The sequence below is a fragment of the Netta rufina genome (genome assembly GCF_964035555.1).
Source record: "Netta rufina genome assembly, chromosome: 7".
Lineage (NCBI taxonomy): Eukaryota > Metazoa > Chordata > Aves > Anseriformes > Anatidae > Netta > Netta rufina.
In genome coordinates, this window is record NC_140130.1 from 10,667,423 (window position 1) to 10,694,233 (window position 26,811).

A 26,811-nucleotide genomic window follows, 5' to 3' on the forward strand; every position below is an offset into this window, starting at 1 on the left:
TACATTGTCAACACCATGGATTCTTTTTGATGAAGCTAACCTTGTAATATTGGGAAATCAACAAAATGCCTTATTTGTTGTCATTCGATAGCAAATTATTTTCTGGTTTTTCTTTACTTATACATGTATGTTGGTAATGTTCTGGAGACATGTTGCTGTGTGTAATATGAGATGGGAACAACACTAAACAGGGTAGCTAGTAAGTTAAAATACCTAGGTCAGGCTGGAAAAAAACACGATAAGGATATCACAGAAGATATCTAGATATCACAAAATCATAGAAGCATAGAATGGTTTGGGTTGGACCTTAAAGCCCATCCAGTTCCAACTCCCTGTTATGGGCAGGGACACATCTCACTAGACCAGGTTGCCTAAAGCCCCATCCAGCCTTGCCATGAATACCTGAACACATGAATGCTTCCAGGGATGGGGCATCCACAGCTTCTCTGGGTAACCTGTGCCAGTGCTTCACCACCCTCTGAGTGAAGAATTTCTTCCTAAAGAAGGAATGCCCTATGCCCTGATCAGAGCTGTTCTAATTCCAGTCTGCTTTATATGTTTCTCCTGCTTTCACGGACAGCAAGGGCTGCACCTGAATTACAGTTGCCACTATGTGAAAGATCAACAATAAAAGCTGACAGTATATAACAAGTATTTATAAAAATTGGACTTTCATTAAATGGAAATTAATCCTTTGTGTCTACTAACAGATTTTAAACATAACTGAGCAATGCTGGTATCACTTCTCCATCAATGAGTGTAAAATGGAAATTTTTATGCATAATATTGAGTAAGAACACCAAGCTCAGAATTCTTATCAGAACCAGGTCAACCCATACATTGTCCTATGGAATCTGAAAACTTGGGAGCAATAACCAGCGTAGTCCTCTTTGGATGTATATGCACAATCTGCTGTATTTACATTAACAAGGAATAGTGTTTTCTTTGCTGTGCATTTGTGAATCTACTCTTTCAAAGACTTTCTGCTTTCAGAAAATACACTCAGATTTTTTACTGCTTTCTTCATGAAGGAGAGATGAAGGACAAGAATGAGTGACAAAAGGAATATCTCATCCAACATACTTGTATGGATAAAAAATACATTAGAGTTCGTTGCCACTCCAAGATTTCCACTGAATACACAATAGTCCTAATGGCTTCTTTTGGAAGAGAAATTTAACAACAGTGCAATCCTCTACTCCCTTCAAAAGTTTTAGCCACTCATTCATCCAGCATCTTGCAGTCCTAAATGGGTAATCAGGGTAATCAGAAGGAATGAAGGGGACTAAAAGACTAAAAAGAGATAAAATGGTAGAAGAATTAACTCAGAAACAAGGGGGGAGGGGGGTGGGGGGGGAAGAAGACACAAAATGACACAACAAAGCTTGAGATACAATCTTTGAAATAAAACCATACTTTTTTTCCCCCCCCCTGGTAAAAGCTGCTTTACATAATATCCAGTTAAATGGTGATGTGTCAGTATTGACTGTGTGCTTGATTTGTTTTGTGTAAATAGCAATGAAAAGCACCCTCCCAATCATCTTAAATTCTCAAGAAGGCAACAGGGAAGAAATTTCAACATATGGAGAAGCTAAATATCAAGTTTCCCTACTGTTGACCTACTCTATCCTTAAAATGAACTCGTGTTAAACCATTCACAAAAATAAATACTGAAGTCACATGTTTAAAATAGCACAAGAGCACCCAGCGTATCTCATTTGTTACACAACTGTCACTTTCCATCCCCAGGCTTTTTTTTTTTTTTTAAACACAATATTTCACATATATGTACTCATATATGTGAAAGAACAAGAATGATTGTACAACTGCCTAAGCACATCATCTACCACCACTCTTTCAACCTGACAGAGTGGGACTCAAGTTTTCTGCTACATCAAGATCTTCTGTCTGCAGCTGTTCCACATGGCAAATTCCCATTTCAGTAAATTGGTGCCCTGTTCCCAGAACAGATGCAAAATCAGACTCTTAATGAGAATACACAATGCTGCTTGATTCTAAGAACAAAGTATCATTTCACACTCTAAATCTTCATAATTCAGTATTCAAATGATTCTTTTAATTGCAAGGGGAATTCCATAACCCTTTCATTCTCAGGGAAAATTACTTTTCTTCTAGTTAAAGGACAAATCCAGTACACTAACATTGTATTTTTCTGTATGAGTACATTCTAGCTGCTATTTCAGAGCATGGTTCTAAGCTGCAGATAGAAAAAACACCTGCATCCTGCTCACTATGGCACTGGTCATGAGGAGATACACAATCTGTTACTAAGCTAGATACACAATTTGAAGGTCAAATTAAACAGTTTCTCTTCAAACTGGACATCATGAAAATCTGATTCTAAATAAATTGCTCTAAAAGTGATTAACAACATACTTAACAGTACCATAAAAGTGATTCTGAATGAGCTGCCACTTACACTTTTCAAGGTCCTTAAAAAATTAAACGAAGCATTATAACTAGTTTAATCACCTTTTAAATTTTACTTGTCTGATTTTGGTATATGAATTTTTATGTCCATATACACATCTTTTCATGTCGCACATTTCAGAGTACCCACTGAAATAAACAGATGTTTAATTCCCAGAGAATATGCTGGCATCTGAAACTTGTACAAGCAATGCAAATCTGCTGCATACCAGAGCTAACAGATTCACAAATGAGATACCTGTATTTCCCTATGGAAAAATAACACACGAGAAGGTGATAAAAAATTTTGTTTTGATGGAGAGAATGAAAACACAACATTATGGCTTGCTTAGTTAAGGGTGAAAGCCTGGATGGAAATCCTCTAGCCTTTAGTCAGAACGTGGCATTAGAATCACAGTGAATAAACAAGAATTTGGCAAATGCAATGTGAAAAATCTTGAAAATCAGAAAAAAAAAGAGACAGCTCTTATGAGATAAACTCTTGCAGATATGATAGACTAATCCATATAATTTACTAGACATTAACTAAATTCTGTGCACAGAATTTTGTGAATAAATTTAAGCCCAATTCTTATGTTAGTTTCTTTCTGCTCATGTAAATCTATCAGTTTTGTCCAGTATGAGTTTTCTGACAATGAAAAATGTTTAAATATTTGAGTGATGTAATTTCCTTGTTTAAAGTTCATGACACTTCTAAGAAAGATTGAAATCACCCACTTAATTTGAGAAAACAATACCTGTAAACTTTTATGATGGAAGTTGAAAGGACAACATTTTTCCATAGTCAGTGACTCATAATTATTAATTTAGTAAGCATGCCATAAGAAAACAGAAAGCAAACAGGGAAAATGATCACTAAAGTGCATACAACTGAATGGGAAAAATTGCCAGCAGAGAATTTAAAGTAAAATCTCAAACTAGGCACAAATCATTTTGTGATTTTCTTTTCTTTAGGGACCAACCTTCAGCTAGGTCCCAAATCACTCAGTAAAGCTTCTGAGTGTTCTCAAACAGTTTTATCGTTTATACCAAAGATAACTATATTATATTTGGACTCTCAGTTTAGAATTTAAGCATAAATACATCCACTGTATGCCAAACACAGTAACTTAAAAGTAGAATAAAACATTAGAAATAAAAGATTTCATTTGTACCACTTCTATATAAATGATTGTTTTTTGAGTCCAGGATTGAGTCCAAAGATTGCTTGAGTCCAGGATTTTTTTTCTTCTCATCTTTAAGGTGTTAAAAGTACTCCTTCTGCATAACAATCCCATTTGCTGGCCTCTACACCTAGAGAAACTTTGGCAATCTCATTTTTGTTTCTGATATTCTTAAATATACATGCAAGATGTTCATAGATATTAACAGAATTTGTTTGGTATTATATTAGCAGAACAGCTATCTATAGCAGGTTCAGATGGTCATCACAACCCATTTTATCTGTCAGTAATTAAACTAGGAAACACAAATTCTTAAAACTGCCAAGTGAACAACTCTTCCCCTCTCTTAATGAACAGTGCATACAGCTACTGTCAAAGCTGTACTTTGAGTGCACAAAGTAAAGAAATACTACTGGCATTTAAAGGAACATAAGGCTATCGTAAGTAAAAATTCATTCTTGCTTGTATCATTAGACAATAGAATATTGGAGATTTATCTATAAAAGTAATTAAAATATATCTATAAAAGTAATTAAAATATTGCTTTTTGTAATGTTTATTTTTATTTATAAATATTATTCAGAAGCCCCCCCAAAAAATGTTAAGCAATCAAGTGTAAATAAATTCCAGTGCTTTACATCTATAAAATTCTAATTTTTTTTTTTTTTTTGGCTGTTGTCTCCCCAGGACAGAAGATTAGATTATTATTATTTTAAACAAAAGACTTTGCAAATGACTTACCGGCAGTGTTTATGTGATCCTGTTAAGGTTTCAATCACAAAGCATTCCCCTTCATTGAGACAATATGCAAGATCCTTGTCTTTGCATGGCTTAAAGTGCTCAGATCGCTCAGTGGAGTACGTTGTAGTATCTGTGGAGGACAGAAAAAAAAAATAAAGGTAAAGAAAAGCTTAAAGGCTAAACACTGGATGTTTTTAAATTTGATCAAAGTAATGTCCATAACATCAACTGATCAAGACAGTCTAAATACAGTCTAAAGACTGTGCTGATAGCAACAGCACAGGGCAAGCAAATTGCAGTACGACTGTAATATTATTAGCAGTAGGACTTCTTAGAAAGATTCACAAAAGGAATCTTACATTTGGAAACATTACCAAAACAAAAAAAAAAAAAACAAAAACAAAAAAAACTACAGTGAAGCAAAGTTGCATAGAATTTCCAAACACTTCCCATTTCTAAAAAATAAAAGCACCTATTTTTTCCTACTACCCTGTATTTTTAAAATGATGACTGCTAACACTTCAAGAAATTAATGTAGTCATCTTCTGTTACTATGTATTTTTAAACCAGAACAATAGATATTTTTCATATTAATAAACCTAAAAATGACTTTAAATTATATAGTTTTTTAATGAAAAATAAGGAAAAATAGTTAATACATTAACAACCTAAAAACCACACACAAACAAAAGCCACTGTGAAAGAAAAAACAAAGCCAAAAACCTACAGACAACACTAATTTGATACACCGGTCACAAAAATCGGCCTAGAATATAAACAAAAGCAACATGCTATAGACTGTTTCATTTCAGGCATACCTTCCAAAGGTTCCCTCTTCTTCACCCCACAACATAATTCCAAAAAGTGCATTGCACTTTAGTCTGTTAACCATCAATTTGGAATACATGGTTACATACCAAAATCTGAAATAGCTTGCCGGCATGTCATGGTGAACCACTCTTCCTGCCTTCTACTTTATTTAACTAATTCAATTGAATTAATCAACAATAAACTGATATTTTCAGAGGAAGATGTCTGACATCATTTTATTTCTCTTCACTAAAGCCAGCGTTTTCTAATGATGTGTGATTTTCTAAGTAGACCATGATTTCTATAGAACCATGGCTTAATCTTCATATACAAGACTAATTTCCAAAACTTAAATTCCTTCTCAAATTGCTGGGACAGGAAGCAGGATATATACTGAATATATAAATTCATATATTCAATATACTGAAGTTGTAAGAGAACATTTCACCCATACAGATCATCACAAACTGTTCTGGTACTGTCAAAGGAATGAAGCTATATTTGTTGCACCTGGAACTTGACAAACTCAAAATTATAAAAAACACATTAACTTTCTTTTTGCTTATAACTAAAACCAAAGTAAATATCCACCAAGGTAATACCAGGTTGAAAAGTAAAGCACTGATATACGAGGACACCCATAAATACAACTGAAGAGGATACTTTACAAAAATGTCGTCATTCCAAAATGCTTGCAAAGTAACTGTGTATTCATTCTTAGAGTATTTTAATGAAAATAATTTTATAATGTTTCTTTGTTACCCAACTTAAGTGGAGGAAGATTAACAAAATTCCTTTGAAAATAAATATTTGCATATATACACACACATCCTAATCCTCATAAAACAACACTTTTCCCAGAGGGAAAGTATTTTAATTCAAAGCTGTCAGTGTAGGGGGGAAAAAAATCCACAACTGGAAATAAACAGTCTTCCTTCAAATGTTTACACAGATTTAGAATGAAAGGTCCTGCCATTTTCCCTGCTACTTTGTTGAAGATGATGCACATCGGCATCTTTCAGAGATGCAACATAGGGGAGCTAACAAAAACATTACAAGCTATAAAAAACTGCTGCCTTCAACAACTGCAAGCCAGCCCGGTATTGAAATGTATCAAAATGAATTTTTGAAACAATATGAGATGTTTATAAATGCAAACAGTGCCAAGAATTTCTGCTGACAATGCCAGAGTGATCAGGTTTTATATAACAAAAATATCTTCAGGTAGAAAGCAACACCCAGTTACCTTTTTAAGATCAGTTTCATAAGGTAGCACTTACATCACCACTGCCAATCTGCACAATATATATAGTGATGTATACACACACACAACTGTAATTAGATATATTTCTATCCCTTTTAAATAAGGAAATCTGGAGATAATATTATTTGAAAGCACTTGAGATAATTACCAAAGGTAACTAGAACTGTTTGATGAGCAGCATCTCAATTCGATGCAGCTTTTGAGAGCAGATCACTTATGTTTGTCAGCCTCCTCTGAAGAAACAATCCGTGCAAATACCTTTATGAAGGTAGTTGCATTACACAGACCAAAGTAATCTGAACTGTCCCAAAGGCCAGCAGGAAAAGAAAGGAGGCATGCAGTACTGCGAAGCATGTCTTTGAGATGGTGATGTGCTGAATTCTCAGAGCATGCTGCTTAAAGAGCAGGATGCTCCTTTTCTACTGTAATTAACTCAAAAATGCCTTGTCAAGGTCAGCATTTTAAAGTTTTAAATTAAATATATTCTTCACAGGTTTTGTACTATTTTACTTTAATCACTTCTCTGCTCAATGTTATTTAAGATTAAATCAAGTCCCCAGCAGAAACTGGTGCCAATTCAGCAGCTTCAGAGCAGAGCTAAGGCTGAGCACATGCCATTTCACAATGACAAATGTGCCAGTGAAGACTTCATTTTTGGGGGCATTAACCCAAATTCCACAAGTAATCAGGCCTCCCTACTGACCTATGCCACAACCACAGTGTGTCCAGGTAGCGCAGCAAAGCAGCCCTTCTGAGTAGGCCTCTGCCAGGCCAGCAGCGGAGGGAAATGGTGCTCTGTCCCTGCAGATCCAAGAACAAGCCTAAAATTGTGGTGCTTTCTTTTCCCCACTCGGGGTTCATTTCAAGCTTTTCTTACAATGTTCTGAGTTTTGCAGGTGGCCTTCAAAGTAAGCACAAGAGCTGTAGATTGAGGTGATGGTGCAGACAGCTCCTCACAACAGACCTGGAAAGCTCTTCTTAGGTTGAAGGTTACATATTTTTTATTTATTTTTTTTTATTATTTTTAAAGAACGCAGTCCCATTAGAATTCAATTTTAAATTACACAATCTTGTCTCAGAATTATTTGTGCCAGCCAAAACAGCTCGATGTGAAGGGAAACAGCCCACATACAGCTGGTGTCCAAACTGCAAAGGCCTGAGGAAAAGGGCAGGCGGCCAGGCTGCAGGGCAGCACGCAGAGCCTTGTGCCACCCTTCTGCTCCTGGGGGCAGCCGGGCCTTGCTCATATTTTGCCAAGACAGACCTATGATTGCTTCCCTTCGAAAGGGAATTCCAGAAAAGGGAATTCTCAACTTTTAAAGATTTCCCATATTCAATAATGCATTCATTTCCATTTTGTGAGCAGCAATTTAAGGCATGAAGGTTAACATATGGAGGTCTTTTTACTCTCACATGTAAGGTGATACACAGGCACAGCTTGGGTTTCAACTGGTCAAAAAATTTTATCACCTCATTTTTGTTTGTTTTTTTTTTTTTAAACAAAACCAATTAAAAATTGATATCCTAAAGAACACTGGAGGGTTTTTCTTTGTTTATATTTTCTTCTGGATACATTCCCATACACAATATGCGAGTTTTCTGAAAGCTTACAATACTGCTGCTGTTTTCATTTCATGTTGCATTCATAATGAAACATTCTTTTTCCCCAGTATCCAGCTTCATCAAATATTGAAAAAAAGATATCTGAAAAAATGTTCTAAACAGAACTACAGAAGGAACAAGACAATGGATAACACTAGAGACAATCTAGCTTTCTTGATTCCTTTTCCAGTAAATCCTACCATCTATTTTGAGTTTCTCTTTTGTATGACTGCTACCACACCCTGAATTGACATTTCCATGGCACTGTCCTTCAGAAGCTTACTAAGTATCCACCATTTTATTGTGAAGTTAGAATTTCTTTCAAGGATTCTCTTTTTACAGGCTATAAAACCTAAGCACTCACAAGATTACTCGTACAGCCCCTTAATTTATTTCTAGTCTTTCTGTGTTGGTGTCAGACCCAAACATTTATAGGTAACAACAGGAAACCTCTGTTATGCATTCAGATGTCCTTGAATTCAGTACATAAATGCCAATAATCCATAATCCTTTCTGGTCTTCCCCCCCTCCCCCCCCCCAATTTTTCTTTTTTTCTTTTAATTGTCAAGTACCCAGGTGTTTCATGTAAAAGCAGCAGGGGCCATTGATTTCTGCTGGAATCTTTCCAACTGAATTGGAATAACGAATTTCTAGACACTTTTGCTTTACTTTTACTGGCTCACTTAATCAGCGAATCTTTATGCATGATTCCCCTACTCAAAAAACAGATATACCAAGTCTCAGACGCCACTGTTTGATCAAACGAACAAGAACTCAGTTCAAGTTTGAAAGGAAGGCTTCAAAATCCTTCATTTTGTAGCATGCAGTTGGTTGGAAAAATTAAGTTATTTGGGAATGTTGAAGAAAATTTCATCAGCAAATTTTCAGATTTTGTTATGGTCTAAAGAGGTGTTAGTGACTTTGTGTTTTACTGTTCTCTCATTTATTTCAACATGTTACACTAGCACAGGATGGCTCATTACAGCTAATTTATTGAATGATCGTCAAGGCATGATATAGATACTGTCTCCCCACTTCAGAGTACCAGATTCATTGTTTCCCATACTGTGTTCTGGTATTAATAAGCCTAGACAAATGCAAGAAAAGAAAGAACAAGAAATTTAAAATATCATAGAAAACAGTAGCATTCATGAAAGCTATTTCTATGTAGTTGTAGTAGAAGCAACTGTTCCCACCCATCACTCCTGGCTCACAACATTCTGGCTTTAGAAACACACATTACTAGATACGTAACAAGTGAAAATAAGTCCTCCACACTACTTTTCAAAAATACCCATACTGCATGCACCTCCTTGTAAACACTTTTTCCAGATACACTGCTGTCACTGCCAGAGAGTGAACAAAAAAAACAAAAACAAACAAACAAACAAACAAAAGGTAAAGGAGCAACAAAAATATTATGCTTACCCTCTTTGAAGATACAAGCGGCTGGTCATGCAAATCTCATAGCTTCTCTCATCATAGCTTCACTGACTAAATGCATGTATGGCAACAACTTAGTCTGTTAGTACCAAACAGTGTTTAAGACCAAAATACTACTTAGAAAACACTGAGTGTTTTGACTACCATTGTACATTATCAGCTTTACAGATTTAGTATCAACTAATTTCCTTTTTTTTTTTTTTGTTATTCATTTGTAATTGGTCATTTCTCAGAAAACCTACATACGCAAAATACTCATTTTAAATCACTGATCCCATTTTAAATGTACTACAAAAAAGTAAGCCAATTACAGATAACTGGATTACCAAGCAATTCCAGTTACCAAAACAAAAGCTACTCAGAAAAAGCCCCTTCTGACACTATATTTTTTTTTATATCATTACTGCAGTCTATAAAGAAGATCACATAAAAGAGAATTTAATAGCATACAGAGTATAATATTTTTTATTCAGCGGAGTCAACAGCAAAATATTTACAATGACTGTATAAACAGGATTCCATGCAGTTCTTACAGGATTGTGGAGCGATTCTCATGGTATTTTATAATTATGTGGTAGCTCTGCTGGAAAGGGTCTTGCAAAGCAGAACAAAACATAAACAAAGCCAAACACAGAGTGGTTTATATATTATTTTGTCTACTCACATGCCCTGAATCTTAAAAATGTATAACCTAAAATTTTTATTCCCATATTTTTAGACATAAATGAAAAGGTGGCTGAGGGAAAGATACCAAGCCCCTACCCATGACATTCATTAATGGAATGGAGGACTTAAATATTACTTGGTAAGGGTTGTTATGATGTAACCTAAACTCATGGTAACTCTTTATAAATATTGGCAACTAGCTCAAGAAAAAATCAAGACAGACTCATTTCTAATGCAAAGAAGAAATCTTCCTTTGTCAGTTGTAACTGAACATTAATTGCCTTTAGCCATGGGAGACTGCTAGGATAATTGAATTATGATAAATTATGAGCCAAATTATAAAAATATCTAGAGTTCAAAACTTTCTTTTTTAAAGGAAAGGGTCCCTGTTCTAAATTTACTTGAACTGCTTTCATGATTCATCTACAATTGAAACCAAAACCTTAATGAAAATATAAAAAATATTTTACCTCACTTCAATAGTTTCCCATTAACTTGCAATCAAATCCTGAATGCTAATTATTCAAGCAGCCACCCCTTAGCTATTTTTGCCAGACAAAATTTTATTTAAGCTAATAACATTTAAGAGGATTTGACTGCATTGTGATATTAAGTGAAATTGTACTATAGATATGGAAATACTTGGAGCTTTTCTACTACCCTTCAGATTCAAATGCAAGAATCTGCATAATTTAGCAACAAATTGATACAGCAACAGATGCATGAAAGCATCCTCATTTATAGTAGTTGGCGTACCATCCATATTGTGGAAGTATTCAAAATCGTTATCAGTAAGAGAAGGTCTAAATGTTTTTCCCTTGAGTTTAATTATATAAGCAAGTTCACGTGGTATTAATTTAGCTCTCCAAAGACCTTTCTGTGAAATTTCTCTGTGGGTAAAAACCAACCTCATCCCTGAACAGACTATACTTCTGTCCCGTATCAGCAGAGCAGCATCACAACCACTATTGCACAGGAGCAACAACTGAAGCTTACAAAAGGTACAAGAAATTATTTTTTTGGGGAAAAAAAATCAGCATGCGTTCTCTGTCAGTGACTCCGAAATTAATTCTTAAAGTGTGACCTCGTTCCAGAAATAAATGATATTCACATTTTCCACATGTGTTATCAGCTTGAAATCACAATACATGCGCACTAAATCATAGCTTGAAAATATATTAAAGGATTTTCAAGCCACTAGTGTATTATTAGCAAAATAGCATGTGCTATTGGAGAGCTGCTTGCTTGCTACAAACTTCTTATCTACTAAACTATTTTCACAACTTGAAAAAAAAAAAAAAGCCAAAAAGCCAAGATAACATACGTAAAAATGTCCACCTAATGGTATCTTGCAACTGAAACTCAAAAGAAGAAAATGAAATAAAGCCTGCACCACTTCAAAATGTATCACCTGGTCATATCTATCAGAACTTAAATCCTGAATCCTGAACGCCAATGAAATGCACGTATGTACGTGCAGACTTGCACATCAGAGGCTGCATTCTCCTGTACAGCTCAAACTGAAATCAGCAAAAGCTGAACAAATGGGAGATGACTCAGGAAAGAGCCTGTGGGACACAAAAGGCCAGGGTTTTTTCAGAAGTTCAATGTCTAGGAGAGCAGCAACAGAAGTGACTAAAACTCTAAAAGGTTTTAGCATTCAATGTGAAGAGTTATTTTCAAAATTGAGTCGTGACAGTTGTGATGGGAGCTCTAGGAGCAGAATGCTTTTGCCAATCAGCCATGTATTCAGGTGTCTTTTTGTGGAACTTCTCATTAATTGATGTGAAAAAAAAATCACAAAGGAACACAGTGAAGAAGTGGGGTTGACCTACTGTCCCCCACCAGGGCTTTTCTCTCCTTTGCTCCCCCGATCTGTCCCTCCCATCTGACTAGCTGTACTTGCACCACTAGAGAAATCAAAAGCCTGTATGGCATCCACCAAGAGGGGACATGTATTTTGCTTGCTTTGGATGTGAAAACAGCTTAGGAAATACTGTCCAAGAGATGGAGAAATAAATACAGTAAAATAAAGTGACTTGCAGACCAGTGTAAAAGCAATAGAGTAAATCAGAAGACTTTTTCAGGGGTGCAAAAAAAAATTCTGACGCAATCAAAGCCATGAGAAAAACAGAACAGTTCTACATAGGTTACAAGATGCTAGAAGAAAGCAAGCATAACATCACATCTGGGGAATCTACAACCATCAGCAAGCTGCACTGAAAGAAATAAATCTTTGTGTATAAAACCTACAGTAAAGTGCATCAGGAAGTTTGTGATGAAATATTTTTCATTTAGTTTGGGTACTGGAGAGCCTGTTAGTTTGGAGCTATGGTTAATCATTATTTATCAAGAACAGCAATAAAAATGAGAAGTAAGTTGCCTTAAATCAGAATAATTTTCTTTTATTTTTCATGCTCACCTTCAAGTGATCTCAAGAGAATTCAAATCCCATTGCTTAGGAAGGGCTGTTACTTCTAACTGGATTTGGTTGGAGTTCCTCATAAATAATTGAAGTGCTTCAGAACTTTGCACTTTCAAATCTGGTATATTGAAATGGAAATATTTAAAAGGAAATGCAAGAAGTGCAATGATCTAAATAACTCACTGAAGTACTAAAATGGTGTTGCAATCATTATTATACACAGCAGAAAAATAAATAAATAAATACATATATTAGTGCTCCAAATACTTTTCTTTCTCACATCACAACTGTCTTCTCTCTCCTCATGCTGGCAAAGCAAGGACCAGAGGAGAGGAAGATGATGGCAGAGACCTGGGATCTTGATGTCTGTGCTGCTGTGTGCAGGCAATCCCTCCTGCACCCACCCTGGAGGTAGTAGTGCTGGAATGAGCTGCAGCCCACCTCCAGCTGATCCCACACATGGCTCTGCCTTGTCCCACGTTGCCTGATTCCCATCACAAGTCACATCCTTGATCTGGTTTGTTCTTCTAAGAAAAGTACACTAGTACAGTGCCCCAAAGTTCTCCTAAATCGTATTATCACACGGACTCTTGGATTCTTTAAGCCCAGCACTGAAACTACTGCCTGCATTTCTCTGCCAGGAAGCAGGTGGGAGCCCTGGCAGGAGGAAAAGGGTACACAAGGGGGAAGAAGAGGCAGCTCTCTCACTATTCCTGTCATTTTACACAGTTCAGAAGTTCTGGATCCCCTTCCCAGCTGCCCCACCTGTTCCCACCTCACAGGCAAGCTGAGAAGCTTAAATTAAGTCTTTGACATTGCAAATTCCTAACCCTAGCTGAAAGCTCCCAAACACTGATCCAGTCTCAGCTCTTGGACCTTAAGTGACCTGGCCTTTATCAGCCTTTGCATGCTGCCACCCAGCATTTGCTTTGCTGCCCTATCTCCAAATCAAGTTATGCCCCCAAGGCTGAGAAACCTCCAACTAGCTCTAAGGCACATAACTGATGCCTGAGAGTTTTATAAAAGCAAAAATGTTAGATGTGAAAATGAATGACTTCTGGCTTGTCTGCAAACTGAACCCACGAGTTTTTCCACAAATGGACAAATAATTTTAACTGGAAGGTATCCAGCTCCAAACCGGGCTCATTTAGTAGCGGGTTTTAGAGTTTCTGCAACCTCCTTAAACAATCTACTGCCATGTCACTCTCACTGGACTGTTTTCGCCCCCTTAAATCAGACTGAGACAAGGTGATACTCAGGGAACGATTAAGAATACCCTAACCATACACTAGACAATCAAAGCAGAAATAGTTTCTTTTTGATGTACAAAACAGTTTATTAGTAGAAATGAAAAGAGTTTTTCAGATCTCGATATATCCCAAATAAAGAATGGCAACGGTTTTGTTTTAATTCAATTTTTAAAATTAAAATTATTTTTTACTGATTTTAATGCCCTTAAAGAGCTTTCCAAAATGATAGGAAAATGAGATACAACATTTAAGTCTGTAGATATGCCCAAACTATTGCTCAGAAGAGCAAAGGGGATTTTACTGGTTACTATAAAAGGATGCTGTACTGTTATCATCAATGGCCAGAGTCTGAATTCTGTTTTCAAGAATTAAGCTAATAGTGATGAATGCTTGAGCAGGCATTCACTGACATTAATGGCTCTTCTTTCAACCACTCAGGCCTCTCCAATGCTTTTTATCCTTACACAGTAATCATATCACAGAGAGCAGCCAGGTAGGCTGTGCTGCTGTGAAGTAATGGAAAACTACAATTAGTTAGCATTCCATAGTGACACAGCAAACATTATCAATGCTGAAGCAATCTTCCTTTTTTAATAAGAGCTGTCGTACAAGAAAATTCTTCTGGGAACAAGTATTTTGTGATTTACAGCTCATTAGGACCATCTGCAAATTCCTTAAAGTGTGATGAGAATTCAATTATTCACCTCTATATTTTAAAGACTTAATAAATTATTCCTTCTAGGTGTTCACAGAATATAAACATTAATAAAGAAAAATAAGAGGGCTATGCAAAATGTAAGGAATAGATGTTATGTTGCAATGTCAATAATTCATTTCCACATAGCTATTAGTAATCTTCATTACAATGCCCACTTTTACAGAGATTATTCTGAAACATTTAAAAAGTTATGACGGAACATATCTGGACTTTGCTGAGAAATGACTGATTTTATTAGAAATTAGAAGTGGTACAACTGTAACTATGCTCAGACCATTAACAACAACATGCAGTGATTGTTGCAAACAGTTGTTTCTCTGTCACAACTGTAAGAATGCAATTCAGTCTTACTCTGAAACAATGTTCAAAGCTTCCAACACTAAAAACCTAAGCACTCTTGAAAGGACTGTATTTTTTCCCAAAAGATTGCATTTTTTGTATGTAAATAAGTGCCACAACATATACAGAAGAGTGTAAATAGCTAAATATCACTGTCTAGTAGATGTGTAGGGCTTTAGCATCCCCAGGGATTGCTAAATGAAAGACGAGCTACAATTTGGTAGCTAAGGTCTCCTTAGTAATGCTACTTGGCAAGTTTCCTAGCTGAGCACCAAGGTTTTTTCAATCACAGATCTGGAATAATCAGTATTTGCAATTCTGTATATGCAACACTATCACAAAGTTCTTCAGGAGAAAGGCGTTGAGCCATTTTATAGTTCTTTTGGATCATTTGAAATTTTATTAAAGTTGTACAGGAATTACCCAGCAATATGTTTTCAAATGTTTTAGTAGTATGTTTAATGAATCCTTTCTAGTCTCTGACAAAGTACTGTAGGCTAAAAATAGATGCATAATGGAAATAAAAGAATAATACTAGTTATGTGGGGAAAAAACTTCACATTGCAATGTGAATATATTAATTATCAAGAAGCTATTAGTAGGTTGTCTGACTTGTTCTCCAAGGAACTGAAATAGGTCAAATAACACATTGAGTAGAAGTGAAGGAAATAAGAAATGCAATTTTAACCCAAACCTTGTGCTTTATTCCAAGGCAGACAATCTAAAGTTTATTCACTATTGCATTTATCATTTTGACATCCTTGTGGAGCAGAGATGCAAAGTCAGGCTATGAAACAATGTTATTCTCAGCATTTCCTTTCATAAAGAAACCCATATCTCCTCCTTTCTATGCACATATATGTACACTTTTTTTTTTTTTTTTTTTTTAAATTTCATTTCCTCCCCTTTATTCTTTTAATTTAGTCTTCCAGAACAGAAAGGGCACAGGCATGAGAAGGTAAAGTGTCCTTGCAGGAGCTCCAGGTCTCTTAACAGGCACAGCTTAGCTCACAGTTTCTTAGGCAAGCAGAATGCTCTTCTGCCTGGTTCTGATGTGGTATTGAGAGCAGAGCTCATGCTGCAGATCCTCTCGACCTTACTGCCAGCATGTGACAAGCTGCTCGATCCTATAGCATTACACCTTCCAATGCAAATAAGTTACGTAAATTACATGCAACTTTATAATGTAAAGCCAGCACTTCAACGCAGCGCAGTGCCAGTGCATTCTGATAAAGAGCCAGGTAATGAGGTTGCCCCATGGACCATTGCAGTTTCACAAACCAGACTTGAACAGAGATTACCCAGGGTTAGGACTGAGCTCAACAAGAGATGTTATTGCACATCATATCACAATGTCTATAGTATTATTTTGTAATATTTCATCTGTAGTAACAGATTCATATAAAAATGAGCTTTTTCTATTTCATAAATCCTTGGCCTTAGAGACACATTTAAATGAAATTTTGTTCCATCTCCCTCTGGTCTTGGCCTAACATAAATAAAACAATGTTTAATTCCTGTGATTCAAACTTAAGTCATTGTCTAATATCAGAGAGAGCTTTTTCTGCTAAACTCTCTGCAATTTATGAAGTTGGTGCAATAAGAGCTTAAAACAGTTAAGACCTCTTGGGTTTGCTTCTTATAATTAGAAAACTGAAAGAATTGGTGGAGTAAAACAATATATATATTCTTGCTAACTGTGAACAAAGGAGTAAAGAAAACGGATGGCATGGGGTTCACAACTATCAGGCAAGATGCTTTCACAGGAGCACAGTATAACACTGAAATCTTTCTTAACCATTGCCACCACCACCACAGGTGTTGGAACACAGGGTAAATTGCACATCATAGTTATGGCTACTGTTTTCCACAAGCCACAGTGCTCTGTAAAGTTGCAATTGAAAGCATGCTCTCTACATCCAACCTGCTCTATAGATCTATTTTTATAAGCCGTCAGTATACACACCCTGAGTAAAGGTGCACGGGTCTTGTGTCTTACAGACTCAGTACCTGATGAGCAAGTTTCATGAGATGCAATTCACAGAATAACAGAATTGTTAGTTAAAATACGCATTTCTAACTTCAAGGTGTTTAATTCATTGTTTTCAATATTTTATTAATATACTACCTCCTTAAATGCTGGTGGTTTACAACAAGGCTGACTGTCAGGCAACAAAAACACACACAACAGCTTTTTTATATAATGCTACTGAGAATTATAAAGTACCAGCAACTCAATTAATACAAGAATAAACTACCAAAAGAAGTCTAATTTATTCATCTACCACATTTAGTAATCCCTGCCATGGCTACGTCTTGCTACAATCAAGAAAATTCACTCCATCTTTCCAACAGTAACATCATTTTGACTCTTTTCTGCTTGTTTCAAGTTCTACTAGTTCCTTTTGAGACCTAACCACAAGAAGCACTGAAACCTTAGAAGGGGTCTGCATTTATCAGTGACTTTAAAAAAAAATAAATATGCATTTATCAGTGACTTTAAAAAAAAATATATATATACATACATACATATATATATATATATATATAGTAGCATGCTATCATCTATTACTTTTCTAGTAATTCCTTACATTTTTATTATATACGAAGTTATAACCTCTGTGTGCAAATGCAATAAAAATAAAACTCTTGTATTTCACTTTCAGGCATCCATAGTATAAGTATACAGCAACCCAGTTTGCTGGTTCTATTGAATCCCACCACCAATTCTTGCTGCCAGAATACTTTGAGGTTTTATGTTCTTGTAGGCATCATATCTCTTATACTACACTCAGCCAAGAAATTTAATTTGGCCTTAATCAGTTTTGAGTAACAGACTTATAACTGCAGGCAGGGATAATGCTAAGCACTAAATATACTCTCTATCAGCTTTTTACAGTATAATCCTGTTTGGTTTGGTATGTGTTACCTTTCTTTTGGGGGGGGGGAGGGAGGGAGGGAGTAGTGGGGTGTTAGATGCCCTAGTCAGCCTTGACAATACACCCTTCAAAAGAATATGGAAAGCTGTAAGTAAGAGTATGCCAGTAATTATTTACCTCTACTAAAGATCACAAAGAAAAAATTCACAAGAAATACTGCAACTAGGATTTTTAAATTCTTAATCACATTCAGATTAATTTTCTATGACTAAACAATTTTTTTAGGTCTTACATGTATGTTCACTATTTTTTTTTAAAGATTTCTTTTTTAATTAAATCAAAAAAAAAAAAAAAAAAAAACACAAGAACAGAAAAACTCTAATTTCATTTCCCTGATAAAGAATTGTAACAGAAAGAAAAGAAAGAAAGGTTTTACATGGTACGTGTGTGTGTGTGGAGAAACAGCCAGTTTCTCCACCAGTGCTGCACAAACTCAGAAAATACGAGGTGAGTTCCTAGCAGTATAAAATCCAATGCTACACAAACCTTGATCTTCAATTACACTTAAGTCACAATAGAAATAGCATAACAGAACAAAGCGACCACTGCTTTCTCATCAAAAAGGTTAATATTTAGGTTAAGGTAGCATCAACAAATTTGCACTGTTACAAATCTTTACCATTTGAAATTATATTTTATGAAATGCATTCATTTCCACTATTTTGTACTAGGTAAGAACAAAGAGGGTAACAGCTTCTCCTCTCCCCCTGAGAAACATTAAGATCCAACCTCACCCTCCAGTCCTGCAATTAATTGGTTTAGGCAATATAGCCTATGCACAATTGTAGCCAGCATCTTTCAATAAAATTGTCTTTGCAAGATGACTTCTAGCCTTGAAGTTCAAAATGCATTTGCCTTCGCTTTCTCACACTGCCGAATCAAATACGTGCTAACTCAGGCATTTACCCATGTGAGCTAGTAGAGAACATGCAATTTCACATATTGAAGTTGCATCCCTGTTTTATTATTCAGATTAATGCAGTATACAGTTTAAATTGAAATGGCATCTCCTACCTTTACTCGCGAGAAATTTGGGCAATATCACACGCATTTTGTGTCTCACTGCACCAGTTTGGTGGTTACAAAGCAGCCAGCTTGCCAGCGCTAAACAAAACAGCTTGAGGTTCAACAAATCAGCACGGTTGGCATCTGATATAACTAAAGTAAGGGGGAGGAGAGTAGCTGCAAGATGGCACTGACAACTTCATTTCCACTCCTGTGCAAATTAAATGTAGGCTGGGGCACAGGAACGGAACATAATGAGACATAAAAAGTAGGACTGCAGGCTCTGGTTGACTGAAGGTATTAGTATGGTAAAGAAAAGGCCAATTAAACTCGAACTGTAAGTTACACATGGCAGCATTAATAATGCTCATAGAATTACAAGACAGTAGCAACAGAAGTCCAGTTTTGGAAATGCAACACTGAACACCTCCAGTGGCAGCCTGACTTCATTTTACAATCTCTCAATTGGAAAACGCATCGTATTCACCACTCTGCTGCCATGAAATTGGAGAAAAATATACAGAAGTGACAGCTGTGATCACTGAAATATTAGCAATTAACAGATAACTAAATAATAAAAGATTTTAAAAAGTGCATCATCCTCTTGATGGTTTAAATTCTTCTTTTAATGCTGATACAAACAAGACATGCAGCCACAACTGAATAAATGTTCTAATTTATATCACTTGTACATCCTTCAACCTGTTAACCAGAAAAATAAGCACATTTCACTATTGTCTATCACATTAGGCTACTTTAAATGACAGTTCATAACTAGTAGCAGATTTATTGTCTATTCTGAAGCTGCCCAGTAGGCAACTAACATATCATTGCTGCAGCTGTCTGAGAATTTGTCACGTTACAAAGCTGACTCAGACAGTGTCTTTGTGCCAGCGCATTTTTGGCAGCAGCAGCAGAAGTCCTAGTAATATCCCCTCTGGAGAGCACAAGAGCTACTCTTGGAAGTGTGGAAAAGGCCAACAAAAAGATAAATCAGCTGATAAACCAGATAAGCTGGTCTCAAAATGCTTCAGTAATCATTGTCAGAAGTTCATAGGAGAGGAACCCTAAAGCTAATCAACTCCTCTAGCAGCATCTCATTTCAAGTTTGTGGAAAGAAGTCCAGATGCAAGAACTTTTGCATTACAGTATTCCTTGCCTTCCTTCTCCAATGAACAATTTTCACTTTGTTTCCTCAGCCACATTGTTTTCTAAGAAATTTTCATGTAGCTTTGCTCAGGTCACAGGAGAGTCAAAATTCTTCAACCTAGGTAGTTTGGGCTTCAAATACCAGGAAGAGTGGATTCAAACAGTGGTTCTTTATGACAATTTATCAACTAGCCCATACAAGTTCAATCTTAGTTCCCAACTGAGGAAACCAAGATAAATGCCTGCCCTAATCAAGACTCGTTTGCTTCTAAGCCATTCCCAAGAAAACATGAAGATCATTTCCTCCACAGACCGCCTGCCCTACTGTTTTTCTACATAAATCTTCCCAAGGCAAAGATTGCTCTATCTGCACAAGTTCTGATCAAAAAAGAAAGCGTGATCATCCAAACAGGTAAGAAGGGTTCTTTCAGGAAAGAAATGCTCACAATTGCAAAATAAATAAATAAATATCTCTCTATAAACCCACATCTTACATGGTAAAAATGTAACTTGGATTACATCAAGAAGTACAAATCAGTAAACACTGGCCTACGTTAAGCTTTGAAATAGCAGGTATATACTTAGGAATCCAATATTTCTGGATTTCATCCATTTATATTTATATACAACTTTAATTCCACTAGTAGAAGCTTCCACTTAATCTCCAGTTTAAACACAGCAAATGCACCGATGCTTTCTCTCTGATTAGACTTACCTATGAACCCAGACTCATATGAAACCAAGGTTACTAACATTACTTGTTAAAAGGAAAAAATAAAATTATAAAGCCTCTCCCAAACACCTAAGCCTGGCTTGAAAGCATTCTTTCCAACTGAAATTCCAAGTCAGTTCATTTTGAATCTGGCATTTATTTATTATTAAGGGTGTGCCTTTTGCATTGCCTCAGTGTTCAATTTCTTTTTGGTAAGTAAGACTGAATGCACTCGGAAGCAGCAGATGTGTGAAGGTTTGGATTTAAAACCTGAGCAAAAGGTAGGACAGGGAAACCACAGTATACAATCAGAAGTTCTCTGGAACATAGCAAGTAAAAATTTTTGGCTTCAATGGAGTGTTGGATAGCATTAGCCATCTTTTGGTTAGGAAAAAGCTTCATTAGTACAAAAGCTGTTTAACAGATCCCGTGCCAGCCTCCTTAAACAGCCACTGGCACATAGAAGATGGACATATATCCGAATTTAGAGAAGGATTTAGTCAGAACTTCTTTCTTCCAGGCAGATCTCATTTTTGCTGCAAAAGCCTTTGCAAGGCACTGGAAGTTAGAGTAAGTTGGAACAAGCTAGAACAGTCTTCAGATGATCTAGTTAGCATGAGCAATCCAGCTGGCATCTGGTGACTCTCCCTCTCTATATATACATGTATATATATACACACACACACATCAATCCTGAGATAGCGGAAATCCAGTTTTACTTCCCGTTTGGCAGCTTGCATCTTTCCATTTGCCAGCTACTCTATTTTCTTCCTTTTCATCTCAGGTTGAATGTGTTTCATGGTCATTGTGAGGAATGTTTTAACAATTCGTGTCCATAAAGAACAATTCTGTTTGAATCCTGTCTGCCTCTGGGCCCTGCACTGGCAATTTAATTCTTGAACCACAGATGCAGTGTGTCCCAGTCTCCCCCTCATTCTAGTCAATTTATCACTTCTTAAATTTATGAACCTGTTTGCTTTTGTTATTCCGGACTTCTCTTTCTAACACTGCTATAGATGTGTCTGTGAATGGCTGGGGAAGAATGTTTTAATTACTCGTGTGTCTGGGAGTTTCAGAACAACTGATAACAACTAGTGACTGTTATGGGATACTATGTGGATCTTTGGTATCTGGTTAGGAGGGGCCGAGAGATAAAGAGGAAGGAGAAAGAAGCTGAAGGGCGGCTGGGAGACAAGACTTGAAGAAGATGTTCCGTAAACTTGGTATGGTGCCCAGTAAGTACAAAGGTGGAGAGGAAGACTACGAGCCTTCAGCATGAAAGACCCCTAGAGACCCCCAGAAGAGACCCCAGAGGAGACTGCGCATGCTCCAGTAGGAGGGACTGCACCCCGGAAGCTAATTTTAATAATCTATTTTTTTTTAGAAGTAGTAATGAATATGTATTAGTCTAGGAGCATAAAAATCAGCTGCTTGATGTAACTGGTGTGCGTCCTGGTGGAGCGGAGACTCCCGGTGCACCCAGCGCTGTTTGCTTACCTCTATTCCTTTTTATTCTTTCAATAAATCCTATTTTTTTTATTTAATCCTAATTTGAATCCTGAGCCATTTATAACAGTCATTCAGTAGATTTATGTATTTTCTTTTGCTATTGCCTCAGTACTGTCAAACATCCACAATGATAGTTTCTGCTAGCTAATTTTCTTCCTACTGGATGACAAGGACTTTACAGACAAAATGATCACCTTGGGTCTTTGTTATCCAACCTTCCCCCTTTCCCACACACCGTATGTAGCGTTTGAGATGGCAGCTTGAGCAGAAAGCAAGACACAGAGCACATCAGTATCTGCAAATCCTGTGGGGATACAGATGAGCTGTTGGAATTCTGTATCAAACACAAAGGATTAGTATGTCCTGCCACACACTTACTGATAAGCCTTGTACATCTATAAGTACACCTGAGACATGGATGTTAAAAAGATCTCTGCACAGTTTAGTGGTACATCAGAGGTCAAGTTGGAAGAAAATAGCTGTGGAGTACCATGATCTAAATTACACTTGAACTGTGTGTTTAGAAATTAAAAGCTATTGTAAAGTGAATCAAGAAAAGCCAGTGCAGAAGAAAACTTGTTCAGCCATAAATGATGCCTGAAAATTCAAAGCCCCAACATGTATCAGTAAGGCCCACAGTCCTGTCTTCTCATGCTGCATATACCACGGTTGCTCAGATGAACATCATGATTACTGACAATATTTGGGATGTTCAAAAGAATATTTTTAAAATCTTCACGTCCTTAAATAACATGGCCAATTAGTGTCAATAACGACCACATCAGAAATAAATAAATCACTTATATTAGGTAACATGTAAACGATCCTGTGTTTTTCCATGCACAGTTGCATATTCTGCCTGAGACAGCGGTTCTGAGAAATGATGCTTAGAGCTGCACTTCTCAGCTCAGAACCTACAGTGTCCCTTCACATGCAGCAATGCAATGTTACAAGTTCTGCAGATTTTTCTAAGCTTGCATTTCATCACAGCATTATCAAACAGATGTGAGATTTCCGAGGATAGCAAACAACCAGGCAAGCAGCTGAAAGCTCATACATTTACAGAATTTTGGCTGAAATTCAGCCTTCTAGGAGCTGCAGACATGTTCATGGCTTTTTTTTTTTTTTAAATCTAAACTTCAGTCTTGCAAAGATTTGCTTTTGTGTGCAAGTCTTTGCTGTCCTGTTTTAGAAGTCAGGACTCACCACTCCGTATCTCTCACGCTCAGAGTGAAGCTTAATTTTTAATGATTTGTAATGAAGAACTGAAGCACCACCCTCTGTCCACCCCCACATGGCTTACAACTCCAGCAACTCTCCTTTCGCTATTCCCTTTCCTCCTCCTCCAGTAGTGGTAGGATAACATACACAATGTAGGACTCTCCCATCTCTTCACAGAATTAGACAGATGAATAAATTGGGACCAAATCAGGAAGCAGTTCAGCTTATGACAATATTTCAAAACTTGTGTACTTCAAACATTCCTTCAAACTGGAGCACAAATCTGAAGATTTGTGAAAGAAATCTCTCCTCTTTGTATCATTTTTAATTTTAGTGTAATTAAAAACTGTGTTTAAAACAAAAATTAAAAAAACAAACAAACAAAAAAAACCCACAAGGGTAACAAAAATCAGAAGACCCATACCACCATACCAACTACCTGTTTTGACAGACATAGATAGAATGTGTGTCCACCTGTCCCTCACATTTGAGAAAACCTTATCAACATATTTGGGCAACATAATAAGGTTTTCCAGCCATTCAGTTTGGAAGCATCTGAAAAATAAAACAGCTGACATAATGATAACTAATGAACAGAGAAAGGAAATTACTTTGAAATTATAGTTTAAGAGTATAGACAGACTTAGACTAGAGCATGTAAAATATATCCAAAAAATGTATTATGTAATTTGTGGGTGGTGAGTTGTATTTTTTTTATTTTTACTACAAGTTGTACATTGTTATTCCTTCTTCCCTTCTGTAGAAAAAATAATAATTATTTTAAAAAGTAACAAATCAATATTTTGCAAGAAACTTCCTTTCTGAGAAGTATGTTCCAAAGTGAGCTCAGTAGAATAGTGGTGAACTGTAAATCTTAAAACAAATAATGCATTTATTTTGGAGAATACTTTTTAGCAATCATTGTCGTTTATGCTTTTTAAAGAGCACATAATGTTGCTTGTGTAAACATTATTTTGCTTTGTTCCTCTGATTGCTTTCAATAAAGTTATTTTTCCAGGCAGAACATCTAAATTACCACATATTGAAAAGCATAATATCTTACACCTATCTGGTTTGCATTTGTGGATTGTTGTTTATACATTTTCACCTGTATAGAATAAAAGCTGTTGATGAAGCTGTAAATACTTGTTTATTGGATACAACAAAAAAATGCATTCTGAGTACAGGTCACCGGTAATTATTACAGGTACTCTGCCAAATATTTACTTATAAAAAAACTACAACACACCCACAAATGTCCAGAAACACCAGACACATTTGCATAATGACCCATGAGGTTCAAGGATGCAACCCAGCATCCTGCTGCACATCAGCCTGCCTTTTTGGTTACCAGCTGCTAACTGAAATATTCTCCTGCTTTTTCTGACCTCTTATTGTGCTGCCTTTTATGCCCCTGAATTGATGAGACCTATTCTGTGTTCATTCTAGATGTGCTGAGAAGGTATAGCATGTACTGAGGTCACTGTTTATAGTGTTGCAAAATGCCAACCTCTTAAAGAAAAAGCGCTTTGTAATTCAGTTAAAACAAATAAAACCCCAGCAAATCCCCATCTACCCATAAAACTTCCCACCTACCTCAAGACAAAAAATAAGAATTTAATCAGAGGATAGGCTACAGATTTTTATGTTAATAAAAGAATTGGGTAAAAAAATACTAATAAAAAAAATCTCAGACTTTAATCTTCTTTACACTAAACCAAGAAAGGAACATTTCCTTGCTCCTCCTCTCAGCCAGCCAGCTACCTTCTCCAAAGTAGAAGCCCTGTTTAACTTTGTATTCACGTTCTCTTTCTTTACATCATATATATATATTATAGACATATATATACACACATACACATGCAAACACATTTTTATATTTATACACATAATGTAAATGTGTTGCTCAGAGAAGTTGCTGATGCTGCCCAGAGTATCTATGGATGTCCCCTCCCTTCAGGTGTTCAAGGCCAGGCTGGATGGGGCTTTGTCCATGCCCATGGCAGAGGGGATGGAGCCAGGTGGGTTTTGAACCCAAACCACCCTATGGTTCTGTATTACAGACATCACATTATGTATGTATCACATGGAAAAAAATCTCCAACAAAGAATGCCCCTGCTGTTGAGACTTCAAAGATTGCTGTCCACTCTGGTCTTAATTTAAGTTGCTGATTAATTATGATGCGCTTAACTCAAGACATCTAGAAATTTCAGTAATCTACAATAAGCCACTAACTGAATTAACCTGGTCTGGGAACTCTTGCAGACCAACCCTCAGTAAGGTACCATGCCAACGCTCAGGCTACCTGCATGAATAGCACTGTTCATTGTGCGTGCTTAAAACTAACTCTCAGACTGAATTCCTCCACAAACCTGGATGTAGGTGTCCACCGCTTTAGGACAGGCCCTTACAATATACCAGGCTGTACAGCGCTGCACAGAGCTACCCAGCACTTTGATCCCAGCAGGCAGATGTGTCACTGTGTCCTCTGCTTGCCCAAATTTCAGAGGATGCAAGCCTCAGAAATCCAAATCAAGAGCATCCCAAGTGTCCACTCAAGTTAGGGAAATATATTTTGAAAGCAACCCCCTGCCTGAAAAGCATTCACATGGAAAGCTGATGCCTTGCACATCTGACACCGAGGTTATGATTTAGGAACTTTGGTTTGCACATTTAAATGCTCTTATTTTAAAAATAAAATTACATGACAGTCTATTCAGTCTATTCCAGTGCATCTGCACAGTCAGTGATTCATCTAATCACTTTGCTCTTGTGCAGTTTGATTTACTAAGTAGCTGCAAGTATAAGTACCCCTTAAATTGTTTTACTGAATTATTCTATGGCAGTTGAGGATGAACTGCAATTTATCCTGTCCAAAGGCAGAACTCCTGAAAGTGTTACTTATATCAGGCCATGTCCTCACTTTCCTTGACATACCTTCAGTACAGAAACCTCAGCCCTAAAACGTCCCTGCATTCGTTGAACAGAACTGCATTTGCAATGTGTTACCATTGGTTATGTGGAAAGAGGATGATGAGAAATCTACGTCACTATTTCTGAAGTCACCTAGCTCTGATCTAGTGTTCTGGCATTAACTTGACCAATATTCAGATAAGTTTTTTAAAGACAAATAATGTAATTAAATGATGTATTGCCATTTGTATTCAGATTGTACTTACTACCATTCTTGCTCCTTGGTATTGGCATCTCTTCCTCACTTTGTGGACAGCAGATTTACATATTCAGGAGCTAACTGAGGGATCTGCAGCAGTTTCCAGTGTAGAACGTTCACTGGTTTGAAGAGTCACGGGATGACTGTGGAACAGATTAAATGGTTCCAGGGGCTGAATCCAGCCTACAGATGATAACTCTGGCTCTGCACGTGTATGCCGTGATGACTGTA

General features: G+C 36.6%; 1 protein-coding gene across 1 annotated transcript in view; it reads right to left on the reverse strand.

Moving 5' to 3' along the window:
* The window catches only part of NRG3 (neuregulin 3), a gene marked incomplete at both ends in the record, with an annotated part of 405,794 nt that overhangs the window by 232,120 nt on the left and 146,863 nt on the right, over positions 1-26,811 (reverse strand). The window contains one exon of the mRNA XM_084289993.1: positions 4,356-4,485. Coding sequence (XP_084146119.1) covers positions 4,356-4,485 — 130 coding nt within the window. The remainder of the gene's footprint in view (positions 1-4,355; positions 4,486-26,811) is intronic.